The sequence below is a fragment of the Hyperoodon ampullatus genome, assembly GCF_949752795.1.
Source record: "Hyperoodon ampullatus genome assembly, chromosome: 15".
Classification (NCBI taxonomy): domain Eukaryota; kingdom Metazoa; phylum Chordata; class Mammalia; order Artiodactyla; family Ziphiidae; genus Hyperoodon; species Hyperoodon ampullatus.
This window is the reverse complement of record NC_136928.1, coordinates 70,741,564-70,766,351: the sequence shown is the minus strand read 5'-3', so window position 1 is coordinate 70,766,351 and position 24,788 is coordinate 70,741,564. Positions and strand designations below refer to the sequence as shown.

Below are 24,788 nucleotides of genomic sequence, written 5' to 3'. Positions count from 1 at the left end.
AGAAAGAGAAAGACTGGGGACCAAGAGAGAGGATGCAAGAGTGTGTGAGGGGCGTGGTGAAGCATGAGGCTGGAGACCAGACTGGGACCTGGTCCTGGAAGGACTCGTCAGCAGCATGGCCGGCTCAAACTCTGACCTGAGGACAGTGGAAGGGCCCTGAGGATTTTGAAGCAGGAGTGGCATGGCCAGGTTTGCATTTTTTGAAAGCTTAGGGGGGCATGCTGGGCTACCTGCCTTGGAAAGTCACAGCCTGGGATGCAGCAGTGATTCTTCCCTGTAAGAACATCACAGGGGCCCCTCCCACCAGGAGGACCCTTCAGGCCAGGGCGTGGCCAGGCCTTCACTGGAGATGCAGTGAATTCCCTGTACCAATGGCAGATCTCCCTCGCACAGTGCCCACTAGTCCTTGTGGCGCCTTTATGCAATTTCAATAAAGGTGCTTTACTAGTCAGAGTTCTTAGAGAAACCAATAGGCTGTGTATATATATAGTGAATATTTATGTTAAGGAACTGGCTCATGAGATTATGGAGGCTGAAAGTCCAAAATCTGCAGGGAAGGCCATCAAGCTGGAGACCCAGGGAAAAGTCGATGCTGCAGTTCAAGTCCAAAGGCTGTCTGCTGGCAGAATTCCCTTTTGTTCAGGGAGGGCAGTCTTTTGTTCCTTCAGCTGATTGGAAGAGGCCCACCTACATTAGAGAGGGACAATCTGCTTACTCAAAGTCTGCTGATTTAAATGATTTTTTGGGGGGGGATGTTAGTTTAGTTTTCTGCTTTATTAATAAAAGTTTAAATGGTACATACTGTTGGTCATTTCATTCTTATTCTTTTAGTCGTCTATTCAAGCACAAACTTGGAATTTCATAGCCGTAAGGTCAGGACATAGACTTACCAAATGAAACCCTGGGCCAACTGTGTTAAGAATTTACTTGCTACCTCATGAACTATACCATGTTAATTACTTCCTTGACACTCTATGAAAAAATGATAAGTGTTAATCTTGTCTAAAAACACCCTCACAGGAACATCCAGAATAATGTATGACCACATGTCTGGGCACCATGGCCCAACCAAGTTGACACATAAAATTAACCATCCCAGACACCCTTCCAGGCAGACACAACCCTTTGCCCCAGGCACATGGCTTAGTGGGCAGAGAAGGGCACTGCACAGCCACATACATGCAGTAGCTCGGCCACACCCCATGTGCTCGCAGGTCTCTGCTCTGACCTCTTGCCTGCTACCTCACTGGCCCTGGACCAGACCTGAGGCTGTTCAGACACACCTACAGCAGCTGCAGCTCCTTGACCTCTCTATTGCAGGAGGCCAGTTCCAACCAGAGCCCCTGGTCCTTGGCCCCCTAGACTCAGTGACTGCCGCTCTGCTCACCCCCTGCTAGAAGGGAAAGGAAGGTGTGAATGGCATGCTTTAAAATAACGGGTCTGTGATTGTCCTCACCACAGGTGAGGCTCTGAGTCTACTATGTCTCACCTAGGGACATCTCCAGGGCTGAGCTGAGAGCTGGGGCTCACTCCTCCTGCAGTGTAAGTGCCTGGTCCCGGCCTGGGCCAGTAGGATATTTTGAGGGTAGTGGGTGCACTAAGAGGGGTCTGGGGCCTCACCGTGACTGGGGCATGGGAGAAATGGATCTGGGAAATGGGTCCACTCCTGCAGGCCTTGGCTGTGGCTCCTCTTGAAATCCAAGCATCCCAGTGACAGGAACCCTAACACTGATTTTAGAAAACTTGGTCCCAGGGGCCCAGAAGTGGGCCATGGTCCGTGATGACAGAAGAGATTATGATCTACAAATAGGAAGTGACTGCCGGGACGCAGGATGCAGAGGGGAAGCTGTCTCCCCTTCAGCGAAAAATCACTGCCTGGTGTCAGGACTCCCTCTTGACAGCTTGATTAGGAAGGACTCGAAACTCACTGTGCCCTGGAATCATACCAGGAAGAGACAGATGGAGGCATTTCTGGGGCCTTGGTGAAGCCAGCAACTGCATAAATGCAGACCATCCCCACCCCACCCTCTCAAACATCATGGAGAAGCTTCCTCATTAAGCCTTCATTCACCCCTCAAATCTTTACTGAGGACCTACTATGTGCTGGACCCTATCCTGGCGATCAGGCAGGGTCTTGACCTCCAAGAATCCATGGTCTATTGGGGAACAGATAAGCAAATAGGAATTACAATCCAGGAGCACACAGGGGCTCCATGCCCGTGAGGGGGAGGGGTAGAGAGGGTGTTAGAAGACCCCAGGTGATGCATGTGGCCTGGCTGGGGAAGGAGGCTGTTCAGGGGAGGCTTCTCCAAGGAGAGGATGCCCAAGCTGAGTCTTCAAGGGTGAGATGGAGTGAGGCTTGATGACGGGGAGCCCACTGGACACACAGAGGGGAGGGTTTGAGCCAAGGCATGGAGACAGGAAGCAGCAAAGTGTCAGGGTACGCGTGGCGAGAGATGGCACCCAGGACACCAGGGGGGATTTGGGAACTACATCGGGGAGTTTGGACTTGACCCCTTAGACTTCAAGACTTCAGGGTTTTAGAGGGAGGGGGGATGTGGTCATATTTACATTTTAGAAAAATACCTGCAACACAAGGATCAGGGTAGGGCAGACCCCACAGTGACCGGAAGGCCAGGTGGAAGGCGGAAGCGGGGGGCAGGGGGACAGGGCTGTTACAGAAATATTGAGGCGAGCTTCGGCAAAGCTGCTGGTGGGTGGAGAGTGTAGGGACAGGGACCGGGCTGTGAAAGCTGAGTCCCTGTTCCTGCCTTGACCACAGTGCATAGGGGAACCAGCTCTGGGACCGAGCACACAGCAGAGACGGCAGGTCTGGGCTGGGGAAGCAGAGATGGGAATCCAAGGGGACGTGCCGTGTTGGAGGTACAGGTAGAACACACAGTGGAGGTGTGCAGGAGGCATTTGAATATGTGGGGTGTGGAATTTAAAGGTGGCAAAGATTTGGCAACCAGGCAATAATGAGAAGAACGTTAAAGAACCCCAAGAAACACCAACAGTTAAAGAGAGAAGGCCAAGCCCACCGAGATGGACCTAGAGGCCAATGTACGCCGTGCATGAGAACAACCCCATGGGCAAGCCTGGTCCTGATCATGGCACCCGCGTTCAGGGAGCTACTGGGATGTTGTCTTAAGTGGTGCTCGGCCTGTCCACTGCAGGGACAGCCTTGGAGGAGGGACCAGAGTGCTCCAAGTCCCAGTCCCCTGGCGGGGAAGAATGAGCGTTTGCCTGTGAAGGAAGCTGGTCCTGCAAAGCAGCCGGGTCGGTGGTCTCAGGCCTCTCCCAGCAGGAGCAGCAGTGGCTGAGGCACTGGTTCTGCAACCCAGAGCCCCAGGCGCCCCCTCAGCCCACCTGAGTGAGGCGGCCCAGGGGAGAGAATGGAAGAGGCCTCCAGGCTCAGACGCTGCTGTTTGCCAACTGCCCATTTTTCCAGTGAGACCCAGAGGGGAGAAGGGTCTAGGCCAGGCTACCCAGACCCCAGGCCCCCCGACTCCCAGGCTGCTGCCCTCCTGGGGAAGCTTGGGAAAGGCCGTGCGTGTCTGGAGCATCTGGGAGGAGAGGAGCATGCTGGGCCCCGGTGCTGCCGGAAACGACTCCTCCAGGCTGGGAAATGGGCAGCCTGGAGAGAATGTGAAAATGCTGAGCCCCCAGGACGACAAGGGGAGCATTCATACATCTTAAAACAGAAGGCGCGGGCTTCCCTGGTGGCGCAGTGGTCGAGAGTCCGCCTGACGATGCAGGGGACACGGGTTCGTGCCCCGGTCTGGGAAGATCCCACATGCCGTGGAGAGGCTGGGCCCGTGAGCCATGGCCGCTGAGCCTGCGCGTCCGGAGCCTGTGCTCCGCAACGGGAGAGGCCACAGCAGTGAGAGGCCCGCGTACCACACACACACACACAAAAAACAGAAGGCGCCGCCCAAAACATGTGCAGCAGGAAGTTGCCCCCGTGCACCTGGGGAGTGCTCACCAGACAAGCTGCCTGATGCACGTTTGTGAGTGACAGGCCCCGGGAGGGGACGGGAAAGGGGTAAAGTCCTGCCCTCCTCCCCTTCCTCCTGAGACTTCCGCAGCCTCCTTCTGCCTAACAGAATGAGCCCAGAATGATGTCACTCTGTGATGGTTAAATGCAGCTCTTGGTATCCAGGGCCCTGGCATAGGGGCGGCCACCGTACATCCCCAAGGGCTAGAGGCTCAGCAGAGTCCAGCAGGCTGGGGGAGGTGGGAGCACGTGTCAGGACAAAGGGGGAGATTCGGGGCATCAGTGCGTGCCAGCTGCTGTCTCTTTGTACCCTTGTGTGTGAACTGTGGGCGGTTCGCGTGTGTCTTAGCTCAGGCTACCGTCACGAAATACTATAACCTGGGTGGCTTATAAGCAACAGACATTTATTTCTCGCAGTTCTGGAGGCTGGAAGGCTGAGATCAGGATGCCAACACCATCAGGGTCTGGTGAGGACCCTCTTCAGGAGTCCGACACAGCAGAGAGCGGGGGAGGGAGCAGGCGCTCTCATCGTCCTCTAACGGTGCTGGTCCCTCTCACGAGGGCTCCACCTCCATGACCCAATCTGCTCCCAAAGGCCCACCTCCTAATGCTGTCACATGGGGGTTAGGATCTGAACTCTGGGAGGATTCACACATTCAGTGCACAGCCACGCGTGAGGAGGGCAGTTACTGCTGCGCTAGGGAGTGTTTATCCCGCGTGCAAATTTGTGTGTGCAAATGAGGCCAAAACAGTGGCCCCTTGCAGTGAGCACCGCACCGTGCCAGGAGCCAACCAGGCACTTCCGCTGTACATCCTTACACAGACCCCTCCTCGGGCCTGGGAAGGAGGGGACTATATCATTCTCCTTGTGCAGGTGGAGAACCTGAGGCTCAGAAACATTCCATCCTTGCCTGGGGGACTTCGGAAATGAAAGAACAGGGATCCGAACTCCCAACTCTGGACGACCTTATGTTCTGACCCCAAAGGCATCGTGTCCCCTGTGCCCAGAATAGCACATCACCCCCTGTTTTCACCCCCAACACGCCCCTCCGCCTCTGGCTCAGGACTCAGCCCCCTCCTCCAGGCAGCTTTCCTGGGGTAGGTGCCCCTCTCTGTCACAGCACTTGATCTCTCCAGGTTGGACCCATTTCCTTGCCTGTCTCTCTGCCAGTCTGATCTGCCGGAGGGCAGAGTCCTTGTCCTACTCGAACCATAAAGGATGGACAAATGCTGGTCCCAGAAGAGGGAGGAAGGCGAACTCCAGCTCAGGACCCTGGACCTAGCCGTCTGCTCCCAGACCCTTGGAAACCCCACTCCAATGTGGGCTGATCCTCTCAGCCCTAACTGCAGCTTCCCCTGCCTGGAAAGCCCCCATCTTTCAGGACCCAACTTCAGGCCCGCCTCCTCATCCCTCAGCCCTGCAGGCCTTTCCAATGCAATCTGAGTGCCAGACAAGAAGCCGGCTGTCCACATGGGTGATACCAACAAGACAGCACCCACACACAGCGCCCTTGTGTGCTAGGCATGGGTCTAAGTCCTTTGCACTTATTAATTATTAAAAATTGTAGGTTTAGACTCACCTCAGTGTTAGGGGTGAGGAAAGGAGTGCATGGAGAGGTCCGTTCGCTTGCCCCCAGCTCACCTCACTTGTAAGAGGCTGACTTGCATTTGAACGAGCCCACTCAGCTCTAACTACCCCCAACCATGAGAAACCCCAGGCTTCCCTGAGGAGCTCACAGTCTGGAAGGTAAGACAGGCTTCTGCTGTCCCAGTGGGCCCAGTGTACAGGGGAGAAAGCCATCCCACACAGACGTCAGGCCTCAGACAGGGCGTCAGAGGTAGTGAGGCTGCCTGGAATGTGCTGGAACGTCTATCCCTTCCTCCCTGGAGAACTAGCTGTTGCCAGGTTCCGGTGGGCCTGCCCAGTGGTGCCTGGAGGCCTTTGCGGCCCCTGCAGTGCTGGCCTGTGCCCTGCAGTGGGGATGGGCCCTGGAGCCCTGCGCCCAGGTTTACCCAGCTGTGGCCTGGGGATGATGCACTGTCTGAGACCAATCTGTTTGCCTGCCCCTCGTAGAGGGAACGGGCTGTTTTCTCCCTCCTGTAATTGTTACCATCTGTTTCCCTTCCTCGTGTTTGTTGATGTTTTCTTGTTTTAAAACTGAAATGAGTCAGATTGGAAACTGATTTAGGAAAAAGTGTCTGGGAGGGAAGCTCAAAGTGGCCATGGGGGACTCTGTGCTTCAGAGCCGGTGGAGAAAAATGATTCCGTGGGGCAGGCCGGGGGTGTCTGCCAGCATCACCTGCCCTGTGGAGGGCTGGAGTCTCCCGGCTGCCCAAGCAGGCTGGGGTTTGGCGGGCGGGGCGGGGGCGGGGTGTCTGTGGGGGAATGTGGAAGGCGTGTGTGTAAGTAGGCAAGTGCGTGTGTGTGCACACTTGTGCACCCACGTGAACATCCAGCTGCCGTTCTATCGGGGATTTTAAGTCAGTGCCTGTGCCTCTCCCTTCCTGTTCTCATCCACCAGTCACCCTAGACTCTTGGTTCCTCATTGCTGTTATTTAAGCCAAAGAAAGGTGCCCTGGGACTCTGCCCCTGGCTATCTGGGTCTACAAGCCCAGCACAGCTCTGAGACCTTGACCTGCAAGTCAGACCAGCTGCCACCAGAGCTTGTAATACCCTGGCTTTGGTCTTATGGCCAAATGGCTAGGCTTCGGTAGATGTGGCATGTGACTCACAATCCAGCCTGCTTTCCTCTCCTTTGTCCTTTCTCGATAATCCATAGCCTGGGGGGATTCTCTGGCTCCAGCAACCCAGAGAAAATGGATGTGGAAGACAGATGCCTTGAGCACGGCATCCTTCTTGCATTCTTGGGTTCCCCCAATAGCAATAAGAGCTGCCATTGCTGAGCCCCCTGCTTTGCCCCAGGTTCTGTGATAAGCCCTGGAAATGGGGGATTTCTACTCCTCACTGAAATCAGTCTTTGGAAGGAGGATTACCAGGCCAGTTTTCTAGATGAAGAGGTAGGGGCTCTGAGACGTAAATTGACTTGTGCCAGGTCACAAGGCAAGTTCGAGGTGGTGCCAGCCTCGAACCCAGACCTCCCACCTGCGGGGCCAGAGCTCTGATCATTATGGAGATGGGAGGCAGTTCAGGAAACCCTGTGCCGTCAGCTGGACGATTCCGGGGTTGGCCACCCAGGCTGGCTGGGTTTCCAAGAGAAGTTTTGGGATCCTGTTTCTGCCCTTGTACCTTTGATTCCAAGCTCCTTCTTCCTGGGAAGCCACCTGGCATGGGCTCAGCCTCACTGCACGAGGCAGGGCATGCATCTCACTCCACTTACTGTGATGTTTAGGGGCGAGCAAAGGAATCTTCTCATGTCTGCGTATTTAAGCACTTTTATTAAGTGGAACAAGCTATTTCTGAACACGAGAGTGGCCAACAGCCTTACAGGAAATTAAAATGAACCATGACAATGGAAAATTGCATAGGGGCATGGCGGATTCTCCGGAGATAAATACAACAAGGCTTTCAACAGCATTCGGGAAAGACTAGAGATCAGGGAGATTATGTTGTGAGAGGAGAAAGCAAACCACCGGAAAATTAGAGCTCAGGCTGGTGGGAGGACCAAGCGAACGCTGGTCAGGCCTGTGGGTGGCCCTCCATTAAACACCCCTGGAGTCTGATGGACAGAGTCGGGCAGAGAAGCAACAGGCAGATAGAGCTCAACTCAACTAGGCAAGCATTTTCTCAGCATCCACAGCATGCATGCTATGTGGGTACAAGGGACTGAGTTCATAGGGTTGAGTTCCTAACCCCCACTGAGGTGGTCTTTAAAGATGGGGTCTTTGGGCTTCCCTGGTGGTGCAGTGGTTGAGAGTTCGCCTGCCGATGCAGGGGACACGGGTTCGTGCCCTGGTCTGGGAAGATCCCACATGCCGCGGAGCGGCTGGGCCTGTGAGCCATGGCCGCTGAGCCTGCGTGTCCGGAGCCTGTGTTCCACAATGGGAGAACCCACAACGGTGAGAGGCCCACGTACGTCAAAAAAAAAAAAAAAAAAAGAAAAAAAAAGATGGGGCCTTTGGGAGATTATTTGGTTTAGATGAAATCATGAGGATGGGGGCCCCCATAATGAGACTATTGTCCTTATAAGAACAGGAAGAGACTAGAACTTTCTCTGTGCCATGTGAGAACAGAGCAAGAAGGTAGCCGACTACAAGCCAGGAACAGAGCCCTCAGCAGGACCTTGTCATGCTGGCACCCTGACCTCGGACTTCCAGCCTCCAGAACTGTGAGAATTTCTATTGTTGTGTCACCCAATCTATGGTATTTCGTTACGGCGACCCAAGCTAATACAGTGAAGAATGGAGGTGGACACACTCTTCTGGGACTCAGAGAACTCTTGGGACTTGAGTGTTGTAAACTGGCACATCTAAAGGGTTGACAGATATTAGCTGTTATAATTATGATTTCTCCTATAGCCTGTGCACTCTCCGAAGCCAGAGGCTATCTATTGTTGTCTCAACCACACGATAGCTTCTCAGTAAGTGTGGGTGAATGAATGAGTGAATGAATGATGCATCTGAGTCAATGGGCCCCAGCACCACATGGATGGAGTTGTGGTATCCAGGCAGCCCTGCAAGGAGGTGAAAGGAAGGGAGCATTGGCCCAGGTAGTCTGCTGGGGAAGGGGTGCCAGTGGATGGGGTTTGTCTGGGACCCTCTCCGTGACCCGGGATCCACAGCAAGCAGCCGCAGGCAGAAAGCCTCTCAGGCCGCCTCCATGGTGGGTCCAACCCAGTGGCCCCAGGGGTTGGTACACTGCCTGCCGCATCCTCTCGCAGGGCAGGGCCAGAGCGTTACCCTGCTCTGGTCACCCAGAAGCCCACTCCTCCTCCCACGTCACCCCCCTGGAGAAGCCTAGCTGTCTGTCTACGCCAAGAGGGGCTGCCTCCCTGTCTCTCCCGCCCTTCCACCACCTCTTAAGGATTTCACCACTTTCCCTTTCGCACCTGGACCTCCAAAGAGTTTAGATAGAATCCGTCTGCCCCAGCAAGCTTTCTGAAGCCTGAAACAACAGAGTAGAGCTGAATGATGCCATTTCCCTTAAAAAAAAAAAAATCACTTGAATGGCCTCAGTCCTGAACTACCGTAGCTGAGCTGGACCACGGCCAGAGGGCACACCCCTCCCTCAGGACACTGCCTGGCCATGCACCACTCTCACAGAGAGCCTGGGCAGGAGATAGCAAAGAGAAAGCACCAGGCAGCGGGAAGATGTCAACTGAGTGCCTCTTCAAGCATTCTGGAAGATTCCACTACAGAGCTGGTCAACCCACCGGGCTCCCAGCCCTATACTGCCTTGGAATCCAGGCTCCAGTGCTGAGACGCACACTCGGGCACTGACTTGCTTCCATATGTCTTGAAGTCCTGGCAGTAAAACAGCTCCTTCAGCTGCGCCACCCCGTCTGAGGAGCTGCCTTGTGGCGACATTTGCGCTATGTTGTTTGTTTCTTTGTCCTGCCTGGCCTCGGGGTGGCCCTGCCACAATCCTCTCTCTTATTAGGCTTCTAACGAGGTCGCCGAAGATGCCTGTGTCAGGACCGTCTTACCAGGCGTGAGAGTCGAGCTCTCAGTCGACTTCTGCCCAGAGAGTCACAAGGCAGAGGGCTCAGAAGTCAGAACTGTCCCCTCTCGCCAGCGAGCCTTTGTCTGTAACGACAAACAAGGAGTACTCCATCCAGACCCACGACTCAAAAGGTGGACGGCGGATTTGAATAGGAGTGTCAGGTGTTTGTTGAAGAAAGGACCCCAGAGGAGCCGCAGACAGTCAGCTAGTGCTCATTCTTGGGGTCCTTTCTGGCTCCAGTGGGTCCTCCATATAAGGAAAGCACAGTTTGTCCGAGAATGCTCTCTGGGGAGGGGCTGGGAGGGCCTTGGGGTGCAGAGGGGCCAGGCTAGCCCCTGGCCAAGCCGTTCTTGAGAGCCCGCTGCTTCCCCCACCTCGGGTGGTTCAGAGCCAACTCCAGGAAGGCCTGGTCCCAAATTAATATCGGGCGCTCAGAGTACAGGCGTCTGAGGGCCAGGCCGGGTCAGCAACGGGCCCGCGCGTGTCCCCGCACCCGCTCTCAGCTCAGCTGCCCTGTGCAGGGGACTTTTCCTCGCCAGACTCACTGAGGATTTCAGATCTGAAGATAACAGAGGCTCCTGATGTGGCTGCTGTGTGATGTGCGTCTGTGAGTCTGGAGCCAACCCCCGGGGAGGACGAGCGGGTCACAGGCTCTGAGGCTGGGAGGTCGAGGGGTGGCCCCAGAGTCGTCGCCTGCAGGGCCAGCATCTGGGAAACGTCCATCACAGATCAGAGCAGGGCCGCCCCTGCCTCACCTACCTTCCCGCCCACTCTGGCGACAAGAATGAAGATGGGTCGCTGTGCTCCGGTGGGGGTGCTGCGCTCTCACCGGTGTGGAGCTGAGCGGGAACAAGCAGGCCAGCTGGGCCTCTGAGCAGACCGGGCAGGTTCCAAGGAACACAGCTGTCAGGGGGGGCCGTGAGGGCCAATTGAAGGGGGCGACGAAAGGCCTGGCCCAGCGCTGCGAACAGGTGTCCCTCACTCTCGTCCCCGTGCCCACCCATCCGTCTGGGCCGCTGGCTTCCTCACATCACAGGCGTCTGCTGAGGGCCAGGCCTGCCCTGCACCTTTCAGCAGAATGAAAGGGAAACTGATATCAGAGGAGAGCTGAAGCTCAGGGAAGGCCTCTTTCTTTTCAAAGACTTTCGTTTGCGATGGGCTTTTTTTTTCTAGGTGATCTTATTTCAAAGCCCCTTTGAAAATTTCGTGGGGTTTTGTAATGGATGAAAAGTTACTTGGAAATGGACTAAGAAGTTTTCCGTTCAACATGGTTAGAGGAAAGTTGAAAGCTTTGAGTTGTAAGGTTCCACCAGATTTATCATTTCTTTTGTCCGTGAGGCCCGTCCACTGGGAGGGGGTCTGGGGGAAGGGGCTGGGGGGCCTGGACAGGGCACGCAAGGGAGCACGGCGCAAAAACCAGCCCCGGCCGCAGTTGCTTTACATTTGCAAGGGAGGCCATCTGAGCTGATCTTTCCGCAAAAATGTTTCCAAGGTATAGACTTTGAGGTTGGAACGGGGAATAGCAAACATACTTCCAGAATACTATAGGAAGCTGGGTTCTACCAGAGATGATGGCTACCACACAGATGTTTCATATCAGAAAAATAATTATGAAAGAAGATAGGGCCCAGATGGACCTGACAGCAGGGGCCAGAGCCAGAGCGACACTGGCGTGACCCCTGGAACACATCCATGCTGGAGAACCAGCAAGAGAAGAGGCCAGTGAACAACACAACAACCAGAAAAAGCATTGGTACAGAAACTGAAGGGAAGAGTTTCAAGTAGGAAGGAGGAGGAAGCTGGTGTCAGGGATCAGAGCCTGGGGAAATGCTACTGGGCTTGGCAATAGGAGATGACTGTCCATTTAAGGGGGGTGATTTCACTGAAGAGCAGGGGTGGGAAGAGTTAAACAGTGAAAGCTGAGGGGTAACAGGAGTGGGTACCAGGTGTCCTGAATCCCATGGAGGGGGTGACCACAAAAGGTGGAGGGGGGACAGGGAAGGTAGATGGATGCTGGAATGACAGGTAAAGTGGTCGAACAAGGATTTTTCAGTTCCTGTGATGGAAAGCCAAGGGGAAGGGGCTGATCAGAGGGAGAGAGAGGGGACGTGAAGGGTGGGAGTGCATTGCTGGCTTTGGAGAAGGGTGGAGACGTCAGTCTGTGCTGCCCTGGTCTGAGACTGAAGAACTGGCCCCATTGGAGACAGCCAAGACCTCACTGGCAGGGGTTGGTGGGACATATCAGTGGTGGGTTAGAGTCTGGGGGTCTGAGGGAGTGGGAGAGATGACGGAAGGACCAGTGGATCTGGCTCCCCAACCCCAGCGTGCTGTCGGGGTCAGAGCAGGAGGCCCACTTGGGCTGGACACGATGGGAGAAGGAGAAGCCATGGCTGGTACTCCTGTGACCAGGGATTCTAAGTGTAACCCCAAAAGGGGTTACACAACCCCAAAAGGGTAGTGTGGGCATGGGCTTGATAGGACTACGCGCATTTATGGAGTTGCCAACCCCAGCAGGGGTGGCCTGGGAACATTCCAGCCATCACAGAGCATTTCTGAGGGTCTTAGGATAGAACAGGCCTCGGTTAGCACCCCAAGCCTGGCAGGCTCTAGCTGTCATTGAAGTTCTCTGGGCCTTCTTACTCTCGCCTGTAAAATGAAGGTGAGAACACAGATTTCCTCAGGGAAAGAAATCACATCCTGCCCATGCCTGGCATGTAGAGGGCACTCAATAAACGTGAGCCATTAGGATGGGGGCAAGCTGGGCAGCCCCACCTCATCTGTGCCTGAATCCATTTATGGCTGTGGTTTGTTGGGTCCTCATGGTGATTCAGTAAGAGAAAGAGGGCACAGGAAGTGCTTGGTGGTTTCAACTTAAAGTATTTGCCTGGGATCGCAGGGCCAGGTTAGAGGCTGACCACTGGCCTCTGCAGTGCTGTCTCCCACCCCAGCACATGGTGTCGCTCGCCACACTGCCCCCTGGGGTGGAGACCTGCTTTCTCTGCTCCCTTACCCCTCTTCCCATCACATCCTCTGCCCCCACCCAGCTCCTGACAGGAACACTTGCCCTCCAGAGACATCATCATATTCCATAATATGATTGGAATCTGAATATATATTTAAAATGACAAGTTTGAAATTAAAATTTAAATAAAGAATTACTTTTCTGTAAGTTGCTCCGAAAGCAGTAATTTAGCAGCAAATTGAAAGAGAAAGGTAAGCACTGGTCGTTTAAACCATCGTGCAGTTTCCAGAATGCGAGCCAGAAGTGTCTCAATTTAACACATCATTGGTTAGTATTATTAGAAATTTCATCGGGCTCTAGAGCGCATTATGGCGCTGCTCCGAAGGGAGTGCTGGGGGCGCGGCCTGGGTTCAGGGGGCCAGAGTGGGCAGCCTGTTTAATGAGGGCAGGAGGGGCTCAGGAGAGCCTCCTCCAGCCCCAAGTGGGGATTTAACTGCGATTATTTTCTTGTTTGTAGTTCGGTAGCAATCATGAAATGAGACCTGAGAGACCCATAAATGTCATTTGCTCTTCCCAGAGGTCACAGACTTACAGCTTTGGTGTCTGTCAACACATTTTTCTGACCCCTAGAACCTACGCTGGGAACAGGAGTCCAAGAAGACGGTGTCACCTGTCTGGCTCCCATGAGCCACATGAGCAGGACCAAACAGTCTGTCCCGATCAGGACCTGCCCAGCAGCCTCAGCCCCTAGGTTCCCCACATTGGGGCACAGGGGTCTGAGAACTTGAATGTCAAGACTGTCCTTACCCCCACCAGAGTGAGGTCCATAGACTGCATCACCTGGTAGCCCTGTTAAGGAGCCACATTTTGGGGTCCCCGTCCAGACCTACTGAATCAGAAGCTCTGAAGGTGGGGTCCTGAAGCCTGAATTCTTAACACCCTGCCCCCCGGAATCTTCTTATGTGCACTCACACAAGTCAGAGGGCCCCTGCCATAGAGGTGGTCAATGCTCTACCTGTGTGATCTTGGAAGCCATGCTCTCATGGATAACCTGCAAGTCCTAGAAAGCCAGACGTCTATGTATAAATCTCGGAGCTGTAATCTAAAAACCTCAGACACCAAAATATCTCTCCCTTACCCCCAGCCTGAATTTCCACCATTACAACACCATTCCTTTAAGTAAGAACTGCTTTCCTGGGCTTTCACCTTTGTAGTGTGAGGGCCCCTGGGAGGTTCCCAACACCCCAGTCTGAATAAGTTTACCAAAAACTGGCCTCTGTCAGTCCCCACAGTTGGACCTGAGCACCATGAAGCCCCTAAGTGCCTTGTAGGAAGAGGGATGCTGAAAAGGAAGTGAAACATCCACTCTTTTCAGGGAGCAGGCTGCCCAGTTATGCTCAGTCCTGGAGTTGGCAGCCTCCAGGAGCTGATTCCCAGGGCAACCCAGGGTTTGGTGGTCAGACATGCCTGGGCTTTCATGTCTGCTAGGAGCCCTGTGGGAACCTGCAAGAGGAGCCCTGAGAATGCTTCAGAGTAAGAAGAAAAAGGAAATGAGAGCGTTCACCACGGATGCTGGGCCCAGGACACCAGAGCCAGCATCATCCTCGTGCTCCCAAATCCGTGTGCCTCTGCTACCAGCCTCTGCAGAGCGTGGACTCGGAGCTGTGCTGGCTTCCCCACACTGCCCGACCCCCAGACCGAAACCTCACCCCTGTGTGTCTGAGCGGGCGGGCACACGCCTGTGCTCCAGCCACAAGGGAAGCTGGCAGAGTACGTGTTCTGGCTTCCACCTCAAGATGGGGGCAAGGTGGGGGTGTTCAAAAGGTGCCAGGCAGTCAGGAACAACATTGCCAGCGGCCCACTGCAGGGCTCAGGCCATATCAGCAGTCCCTTGGCAGAAGGGGCTCTCAGAATCCAGAGCCAGGGGTTGTGGGGATATCTCACCAAAGCTTGTCTTTCCCAAATTAGGTGGGAATCACGGGAAGCGGCGAGATAAAAAATGAGGCTGCAGGTGAAGCTCAGAGTGTAGTCAGCTCCAGGCTTCCCACTACTGTCCTCCCTACTGCTTCTCTTTTCATCACAGGCCATTTCCCAACCCCCCACCGGGCTGGGGTGTGCCTTGGTGTCCAGTGGTACTTCTGGCCCAGAGTGAGCATGGGAGTATTGTCTGATCGATTAAAGCGAGGTGAGGGCTGGGGGACTCTGGGCTCCCTTGGGAGAAGGGGCTCACTGCGGTGAGGGAAAGGGCAGCTGTACTCAGGAATGCTCAGCAGATGGCAGTCCCTGCTAACACTGTCACACCACATGAGTGACAAGAGTGTCAAGACTTGCAGGTTCCAATCTGTGGAGGCAGGTTCATGGGCAGGAGAAGGACTTGGATGCTGGCACTGTCATCTGTCACTCCCCCGAGAGGAGGCCCACGCGAGCCCCGGAAGTGGACCCTGGAGCCTGGCTCTGTCCACTGTATCTAGGCTGCAAATGCACCAGCTGCTGTGGGGCCCTTTGGTGGCGACCTTGGCCAGAATCATCTGCCTTGTTGAACCCTGCCCAGCTTTTGTGGTCCAACGTCAGCTCTCCCTAACTTCCAGCCTCCATTGATTCACTCCCTTCTGACGTCCTTGGGTGAACAGTGGAAGAAGCTGAGTTCTGGTTTTTCCACCAGCCCCATCGAGGCAGGAGTCAACCTCAGCATCCCACATCTCCGACTATGCTCGGGCACTGCGCGAGGGGTCAGCAGATTGAGGCATTAGGTCTCCAGGCAGCCTCCAGCAGCATTCAGGGCAATGGTGTTGGGGGTCCCAGCACACGAGGCCTCCACGGTCTGGAAACGTCATCTCCCCAGTGAGAGGAACACATTGTATCAGGCTTCCCAGGTGCACTAAGCGATTCCACATCTCTGTTCTGTTACTCCCATGATGCCCTCTCCTGAAGTGTAGGCCATGCATTCATGCACTCGTGAACCAACAGTGATGGACACCCCTACCGTTGGCCAACACTGTAACTCGGAGACCTCGCCTTCCCTGGGCACCTACACCAGGCCGGCGGGAGCTGGGTCAGGTCCTGCCGTGCGGGTCCCTGCCATCATGGAGCCCACCCACCAGTAGAGGTCAGTACCGACCCTGAAAGGCAGTGTTCCGAGGCTGTGATCCTCATGCGTGCAGGGCAAGGGGTGAGAACAAGCGAGGCACGGCAAGGCCCCGGGGAGTCCCATCCCCTCATCTTTCGAATTTCCCTGACCACCTGGGATGCTGCTGGCCTATATGGCACGCTTGTGCAAAGTAGAAAAAAGGGCTCCCTTTGGATGGACAAATTAGCAAAAGCAGCCCTTCCGGGCTGTCACAGCTTCACGGGTGCACAGGCATCTTCGCACCGGGCACCACCTGCGGCCCCGCATGCCAACTCCTAAGTGGAGCAGGGTCCCCAGTGCTGCTCCGTAGGCGACGTGTAACTGGCTCTCCCCACGCTGATAGAGCACAACGCAGGGGCCTCGGGGGGCTTGTCGCAGGTGGAGCTTCCCAGCCCCCCAGCCAGCAGGCGCTTCAGCCCATGGCGCCCCTCACAGAGAGCTTCATCCATAAAGGATCGGGGTCCTTAGTGTTCTTCAGCCGTTGAAAGAAGCAGGATGCTGTCAGCCGCCATAAAAATGTGACCTTTGAAAATTTACAAGAGCTCGGGGTTTAAAAGCTGCTGCGTTAATGATGCATCCCATTAGCATCTCATTAAAGGGAAGCAGAGAGAAGCCTGCTTGGGCCGATGATGGGCAGATAGGGCCGCTTGGAGGTGCTGGGCAGGAGGAGGGCTCTCTTCGGCTGCCTCTCTGTGCCGAGGGCCGTCATGTCACTGGAGCAGAAGCAAGGCCAGAACACTGGGGAAAGGCCAGATGTCTTCGTGGCTTCGGTGATGTCCTCTGTGATGGCAGTGGGAGGGGGTGAGGGCAGGCTCCCTCAGCCCCGCCCTCCTCCCCGCCGGCCCAGGCTGTTCTCCTGGTTGGTGTCTGTACATTCTTGAGTTGGCAGCCCCCTGAAACTCGGGGAGGCCTAGCATTTGGGCTGGGGTGGGTGGCCTGGAGAGCCTTTGGTGGAATTGTGGACCTCTGGGGACCCTGAACCAAGGTGGAAAGGCTTAGTAGGAGCCAAGTTCAAAGCTGGAGGCATGGGCTTCCCTGGTGGCGCAGTGGTTGAGAGTCCATCTGCCGATGCAGGGGACGCGGGTTCGTGCCCCGGTCCGGGAAGATCCCACATGCCGCGGAGCGGCTGGGCCCGTGAGCCATGGCCGCTGAGCCTGCACATCCGGAGCCTGTGCTCCGCAACGGGAGAGGCCACAGCAGTGAGAGGCCCGCATACTGCAAAAAAAAAAAAACCTAAAAAAAACCAACTGGAGGCGCAAACCCACACACGGTCCCCTAGAAGCCTCCAGAACCTGGGAACCTCGAGTTTACCTTGGGCCTGGAACCCGTTTGCAGGAGAACAGGGCTCTGGTCAGGCTGAGCTGACTCACATCACCAGCTGCAACATTCCTCACCACCTGGGCGTCCAGGCGCCTCGGCGAAGCGCACAACCCGTGTCCATGTTTTTTCTGGAGGGAGTGAAGGAAGGAATGTTCATTTCTTTTTTTCAATACAATGAATAAAAAGTCCTGAACTGCAAGTTGCTCATAGCTTCAGAAGTTGCTAGTGCCAAATAGAATGAGTCCTTATTTATCTTTCCTAATGAAAAAAAAAAATAGGCTGTTTTCCTTCTCACAGCAGAACCTCTTTCTTGTACATAAGAACTCGCTTGTCATAGTCATGAAAGACACAGGCAGACAGCAGGCCTGTTGTAGCTACAGCTCAATCACCCCGGAGCCCTGGGCCCGCCCCAGTACCCCCTGGGCCCCCTGCACCCCCAGCTTCCTTCTGGCGTGTGACTCATAGCTGGGAGAAGCCCCTCGAGGGCAGGGCTGAGTCTCAGTGACTGCCCGTCCCCAGCCCAGGGGGCCCAGTTTGGGCAGGGCCGGCCACAGAGCAGGGGCCCAGTTTACTGAAGAGCAAACCCCCTGACCAGCAAAGGCGCAAGTGAGCGAGCTGGCAGGAGTGTTTTAGAATCAAGGGCCTGAGGAAAAGCGTGCAGTTTTTCAAGTTCAGAGACTCCTCCAATTTTAGGGCAAAACCCCGAACGCCTGAAGTTCTAGAGTCTGATTACCTTCTCTCAAGCAGGAGACCCCGACCACCCCTTCTGGTGGCAGCGGCGGCTCTAAGGACCAGGCCCAGGGCCTCCAAGTTCACGGAGCCCTTCCCCACCCTGTCAGGTTACCAGGCCTGGGTGCTGATTCAGCCAGGCCAAAGGGCAACTGCAGGAGGACCCAGAAAACCAAACCTGCCTCTGGCCTGGGAGGCCTCCGGGAATTCCAGGCTGCAGAGAGGGGGCTGCAGCACCCCCTACTAGCAGAAGGGATAAGGAGGCCGGGGTCTCCCCATTCAAACTTCACCCCAAAACAGGGCCCCGAATGGGACATCACACTGGCTTCTTCCCCCCGGATGCCTCTTATTGTGGGAAAAGCAACCTCTGCACCTCTGACCCACCAGCTCCCCAAGGGCCTGGGAATACAGAGGGGGCTGCAGGCAGGGCACCCTGGAAAGCTGTCTATTTAGAGAACGCTGTACAAGCCACGCTTTTGTTTCCTAAGTTCCCTAAGACTGTTGGTGAGTGTGGCTAAATCCCCAGCCTCCCCGCCTACCCTGTCTCATCTGTCCCACAGACGGAAGCAGGGCAGAGGCCTCTGATAAGGAAGCTTGTCCGCAGAATTGTTCTTTCCTCAGGAGATTGACTCTTTTCCTTTGTTTCCTGCGCTGTTCACAGAAGCGAAGCGTCTGAAATGCAGGCCGGAGATAAAGTACAGCCTAATGCAATTAGCTCAGCACAGCTTATGGTCCTAATAGGATGCGCTCCTGCTTCTCCCAGCAGGCCCTGATGCAGGCACTGTTTGTCATCTGCGTAAGGCATCAAAGCCCCAGTAAGTCCATACCCCCTCCCGCCTGCCAGTACTCTCCAGCCAGCCCGGTAAGGAGAATCCCGCTGCTCAGAGATGCCCAGAAAGGGGCGCTGCCCCCCACCAGCTGGGTCACTGACTTAGCTTCCAATAGGAGGCAAGAGCACTGTGGCCTCACCTGAGAGAGGCCTGCAGATGACCCTGGAGGCTCCTTTGCCCTTCTGTGACTGTCCCCAAACCTGGTTGGGCTCTGGCTACACTCCTGCAAGCTGTGGTCACTGCTCCTGGAACCATCTCTCTTGAGACTCTCACCCCCTCACATCCCAGTTATCCCAGTACCAGGCCCTCCAATGTGTTTTGGGGATTTTTTTTTTTTTTGCTTATTATAAATATGATAAAGTTATAAATAATGGTAATGGCCACAGTAGAAAATTTGGCAAATACAGAGAAGTATAGACAAAAAGAATAAAAGTTTCCCTTAATCCCTTCACCCAAGAATGACATTCCTGCTAATATTTTGGAATTTTTCCTTTCTGCACATATTATTTTACATGATAAGTTCATATGAGTGTCATTTTATGTCCTGCTTTTCTCATTTAACATTATAGTGTAAGCATTTTTTCACCTCATTAGGAATTCTTAGTAAACGTGATTTTTTTCTTTAAACAAGTCTTAATCTCCAAAGACTTTTTAAAAAAAATTTATTTATTTTACTTTTGGCTGCATTGGGTCTTCGTTGCTGCGCGCAGGTTTTTCTCTAGTTGCGGTGAGCGGGGGTTACTCTTCTTTGTGGTGCGCGGGCTTCTCACTGAGGTGGCTTCTCTTGTTGCGGAGCACAGGCTCTAGGCACATAGGCTCAGTAGTTGTGGCTCATGGGCTCTAGGCGCACAGGCTCAGTAGTTGTGGCGCATGGGCTTAGTTGCTCCGTGTGATGTGGGATCTTTCCAGACCAGGGCTCGAACCCGTGTCCCCTGCATTGGCAGGCAGATTCTTAACCACTATGCCACGAGGGAAGCCCAGTAAACATGATTTTTATTGCCTATATAATATTCCATGGTAAGGTGGTAGCTCAGGGAGACCAGTGCTGTCCTAATGTTTGTTTTCGCCCTGAGGTTTGTTTTCTCATTGAATATCTAAATGAGCAAGTGAGATCCTGGAGCAGAGAGCCTGCCTGCTCCCTGCAGGGAGGAGCCGAAGGTCCCAGTGAAGATGCTCCCTGCCTTCCAGCCCTGCAGCAGGACCTGCGCTGTCCTCCCAGGGGCCACAGTCCACCCCCTCCCATGCCTCCTCTGTGGAGTGGGAAGTCTGGGGCCTCGGAAGCTGGTGTGGAAGCAGGATGGGGCCCGACGGTAATGCTTTGGAGAGCCGTCGTCTCACATGTCAAAGGGCTGGGCACATGGTGGTACTGGGCCTTGGCTGAGTATACAGTTGGTGCTCAGCACATGCCCGCACATATTGTTGCAGCTTATTAATGACCCAAGGACTGGGGGGATGTCATTTCTCATAGCACAGAGCGCTCGTTCCGTTTTGATGGCTCAGGGAGAGCGGGTGGTGGAGGAGGCACCGGGTTACGTTGGGTGTCCCTGGAGGCAGGATTCTAGCCGAGGCCACGGCTGCTGCTGCTGCACCAAAACGCCCTGCAATTCTCCCGTGGTACTGGGTGCAGGGCCAGGTCTCTGCCTCTGGCCCTGTGGCTCAGGCAGCAGGAGTACTGTGGGGGATGGGCGCCAGGGCAGGACCGTGGCCAGGCTGTGCTCACCCTCCTGCTCTGCTTCTCCCCAGGCCTCCGGCATCTCCAAAGCAGACAATCAGTCCCAGGGACTCACGACCAGCATCCGGTGGGGGCAGACGCCCATCAATCAGTCCACGCCTTGGGACACTGATGAGCCGCCCTCCAAACAGATGAGGGAGAGCGACAATCCAGGTGTGTACTACAGGGCAGACAGAGCCACCTACACTGGGAGCTGGAGGGGAGGGGGAGAAGTGTCTGAGACGTCCTCGGTGCCCCAGCTGCTCAGCAGGTCCTGACCCACGGCCTGCAGCAGCCCAGAACTCAGGCTGCATTGGGGGCAGGGGGACGGGGGTGGGGCAGTGGGGCATGACTGTGTGTAATTCCCTGGGCAGTAACTGTGTCCCTACCCCTTTCTCAAGAAAATATCTGGAAGGACAAGGGAGTGAGAGTGACATTATAGGGGTGACTCTGAATCTGCTTCGAGTTATTTTGAATAGTTAGTCATTCCTAAACCTCAGTACTCTGATTCATAAATTTCCAAAATCACCCGTTCCAGTGAGGTCTTGCCTTGCCAACAGTTACATAAGAACTGAGAAGCTCCCCCGCCCCGGGGACTGGGGGTTTACTACCTTCTACAGCACCGGAGGCCTTCTTACATGGCTCTGACCATAACAAAAACCTTCCCTGCTATCTCCCTTGGATCCCAGACCTCCCCTTGGGATACATAGAACACGTGGGCTTGGCCATCCACACCACAGATATCTGAAGACCCCTGCTCATCCCCTCTCCAAGTCTTCTGCAGGACAAACACCCCAAGACTTCAGCCCATGGCTTCCAGTCCCTTTACCTTCTTGGGAATTGTTCCTCTTCCTGCATCCTTCAGTGCCCAGAACCCAAAACGAACAACCCACGAGTGGTCTGTAGCACCTCCTTCATTCAGCCCCTCTACCTTGATCACTGCAGCCTCCCATCACTTCTGCTCTGCTGGTAGCCACATCGCATGCTGTCTCAACAGTAAGACCCCAAGACTGTCAAGGTGGCTACTCTGACCCCTGTCCATCTCCTCACAATCTGGCTTAAGCAGCTGGGTGTGGGGACCCAAGGGCAAGACCTTGTCAATATCTTCCTGTATGACTCAGCATCTTTTAGATGCCTGCTTTTATTACTGACCTTTACCCAACGTTCCCAATATGATGTCTCCTGCAGACTTGGTCATATGTCTTCCATATTGTCATCCAAATCATTGATAAAAAATGGTGAGCGTATCACTAGAGACCTCCCTTTATGTCTCCAGCATCCTCTGGGCCATTCCCTGGCTCACGAATCAATCACCTCTGTGGCCCTACCTCTCTATATGTTCACCTCAGAGCTCTCTGAGAGCTCGCCAGCTGTACTCTGAAGTTCTAATGCATTTTTCCAGGCTCCCTGGCCAATCCTGCAGAGGACTGAGCTTCAGGTGGCATGCCTTGTGCTTAAGACACCAGGCTAGCTCACACTGATGCCACCCCCTATTCTTCAGGCTTGGGGACAATCCCCCTTAGCAGCCAGTTCTATAATTTTGCTGGCACTGCTTCACGGACATTTGTAGGCTTCTAGTTTTCTCCAGCCTCTCTCATAATCGAAACCAAAACTATTTGTGGCACGTTTATTACGTGCCTTGTTCTGTGTGTCATCTCACTGCTCACAGCAACACTACGAAGTTGGCATTATTGTCCCACTGCAGATGAGGAAACTACTCGGGGAAGGCTTTGCCCTAAGGTCCCTCAGCTAGTGAGGGAACACCCGGGACTAAAATGCCAAGCCAAGCCTGGCTGTCCACCACCATGCCAAGTGGCTCCCCCTTTGGACAACTCCTCAGAGACAGTACCCACTGGTGGTTAGGGAGTCACCCCACCATCTTGGCTCCTGCCCTGCCTCGAAATTGTACTTCTATGAGAGAGCTCCAGGCCCCATCTTCTAGCCTCTGGAGCTGGTGGCCCTGAGTACCCCTTGGTTCCCACTCTCCTTCCTCAGACTCTGCCCCCGCTCCAGGCATCATGACAACCAAGGTGGCCTTCAGAAGACAGAGTCCTAGACCCAGACTTATTCATCAGAGGTGACCCAGATTGACCTTCCCAGTCACAGCATCTTCCAGCTTCACTCACAAGCCCACTTGGGTCACCTCCATGTCAGCTGAGCTCAGAGGGCCATGCTCTGCCTGATCTGGGCACAGCTGGCTTTGCATCTTAAACTGGGGTCTCAGGAGGTGTGACTGACCCCTTTGTTCAGCCAATATGGACTTCTCTTGTCTCCCCCAGGGCTGGCCATGCAGAGGTTGCTTAGGACAAACCCTGGCCCCCAGCAAGGCCTTGAGAGCAGCTCCGGCCCGCCACCCCCCACTGCCCCCACCCCTGGCTCTCCCTTCCTCCCCCACAGAACCTTTGCAGGGCTCCAGGCTCTGGCCCTCTCCTTTTGCCCAGCAAACACCTACTATCTTCACAATCCAGATTTCTCCCCACCTTTCTCAGACAGCGCTCCTCCAGAAAGGAAGGAAAAACACCCACATCTATGGAACATGTAACGCATGCCAGACATTCTGCTAATTTGGGGAGTTTTTGTCAAATACATCTTCATCATTCAGTTCTTCCCGGGAGACCTATGAGGTGGGTGTTGCTAGTTCCATTTGACAGATAGAAAGAATGAGTCTCAAAGATGATAAGCGACCTGCCTAAGGCTCTTAGGTAGTAAGTGGCAGAGCCAGATGTGAAACCAGGTCTCTTGGAAGGTCTCCACTTTCTCCTCTGTACTTTGCTGCTTCTCAGCCTCTCCCTGGCAGGTTATGCTCCCCCCTCTGAGACCCCACAGCCATGTTTATCTACTCCTAAAGCACTTATTTTGTGCCACTGTAACCACGGATTCTTAGTCCGTGAGCTCCCGGACACAGGCCTCTTGTTCACCTCTGTGACGCCGGCACTCAGCCCAGGGCCGGGGGCAGTCGGTGTTTGTTGAGTGAAGATGTAACTGGCAGGTGACATTTCTTCCATCTCCCTTGCAGGCACAGGGCCGTGGGTGACCACGGTGGCCGCCGGGAGCCAGTCTGCCCTGATCACACACTCCTACGGAGTGGCCCAGCCTCCCACCTTCAGCCCGGCTGTGAACGTCCAGGCGCCAGTCATTGGGGTGACCCCTTCACTGCCTCCCCACGTGGGGCCCCAGCTCCCGCTGATGCCAGGCCACTACTCACTCCCACAGCCACCCTCTCAGCCACTGAGCAGCGTGGTGGTCAACATGCCCGCCCAGGCCCTGTATGCCAGCCCGCAGCCCCTGGCTGTTTCCACGCTGCCCGGCGTCGGGCAGGTGGCCCGCCCAGGACCCACCACTGTGGGCAATGGCCACATGGCAGGGCCCCTGCTGCCTCCACCACCGCCGGCCCAGCCGTCTGCCACTCTCCCCAGCGGTGCCCCTACCACCAATGGGCCCCCCACGTCAGACTCGGCCCACGGGCTGCAGATGCTACGGACCATTGGCGTGGGGAAGTATGAGTTCACCGACCCCGGGCACCCCAAAGGTAAGTCCTGCTGCCCACACGCTCCTGCGTGCCCGCACCTGTGCTTCCCTGTATGGTCACTGCCACGGCGCGGACAGGAGTCTGGTTCCTGGCTTCCGTGCTGTCCAGCAGTCTCTCACTGGTTTCATCCAGGCTCCCTGCCAAGGGCAGCCTGGCCTCAGACCAAGGAGGCGGAGGGGAAGGTGGAGGGCAGGACAAGGAAGGCGGGGAAACGTGAGTGCGTAGGGAGCGGAGGGGAGGGGAGAGCCTGCAAAGTCCAGGGCCTTCCGCCTTCAGCCCGAGCCCTGGGCCGTTCTCCCCTCTGACCCAAGGCCAGGCCACGTGCAGAATGGACAGGCATCCTCGGCTCCTCTTAGGGCTCCCTTAAATCAGTCCCTTTGGGGGCCTTCTCCATTTCCACTCACGAGGACAGTCAGAACATGAACTGTCTGTGCTCCCCGTCCCCACTCCGGAAAACATCTACTGCCGTGCCGTCGGGTGAGAGCAGCTCAGGGGCATGAGTTGAGGCCCAGGAGCCACGCCCAGACCATCCTGAGCCAGCTGAATGTTGGCTCTGTGAGGTCCCATGGGTGGCTCTATGAGGCCCCAAGAAAGAGCACCTCCAGCCTTGGCCTTCATTTAACCCCTCTTCGCCGAGCCCAGGGCAGTTGTCATTCAGGGGAGCTCCAAGGCAGATATTCGAGAACAGAGCCAGGGGAGGGAGGACACCAGGATGTGGTTTTAGTTTGGGCGCCGGCCGGAGGGTCAGTGCAAAGGGCGTCAGCAAACCAGCCTCACTCCTGACGACTGTCTAAGGGACCTGGCCAGCTGGAATGAGGAAGGGAGCGGGAGGGCTGGGGGCCGCAGCTGAGGCTGGTGGGGCTTATCTGCCCCAGGCTTGTCTATCCCCTCCAGGTCCAGTCAGCCGGGCCTCTCCTCCTGCTGACTGGAGAGGAGGGCCAGCGAGCCCTGGATCTGGGTGCG

General features: G+C 55.3%; 1 protein-coding gene across 1 annotated transcript in view; it reads left to right on the top strand.

Moving 5' to 3' along the window:
* Positions 1-24,788, top strand: part of KLHL29 (kelch like family member 29) — a gene marked incomplete at its 3' end in the record, with an annotated part of 307,756 nt that overhangs the window by 221,980 nt on the left and 60,988 nt on the right. Inside the window, exons 4-5 of the mRNA XM_079720794.1 lie at positions 20,329-20,470; positions 23,313-23,825. Of these exons, the coding sequence (XP_079576920.1) occupies positions 20,329-20,470; positions 23,313-23,825 (655 nt within the window). The remainder of the gene's footprint in view (positions 1-20,328; positions 20,471-23,312; positions 23,826-24,788) is intronic.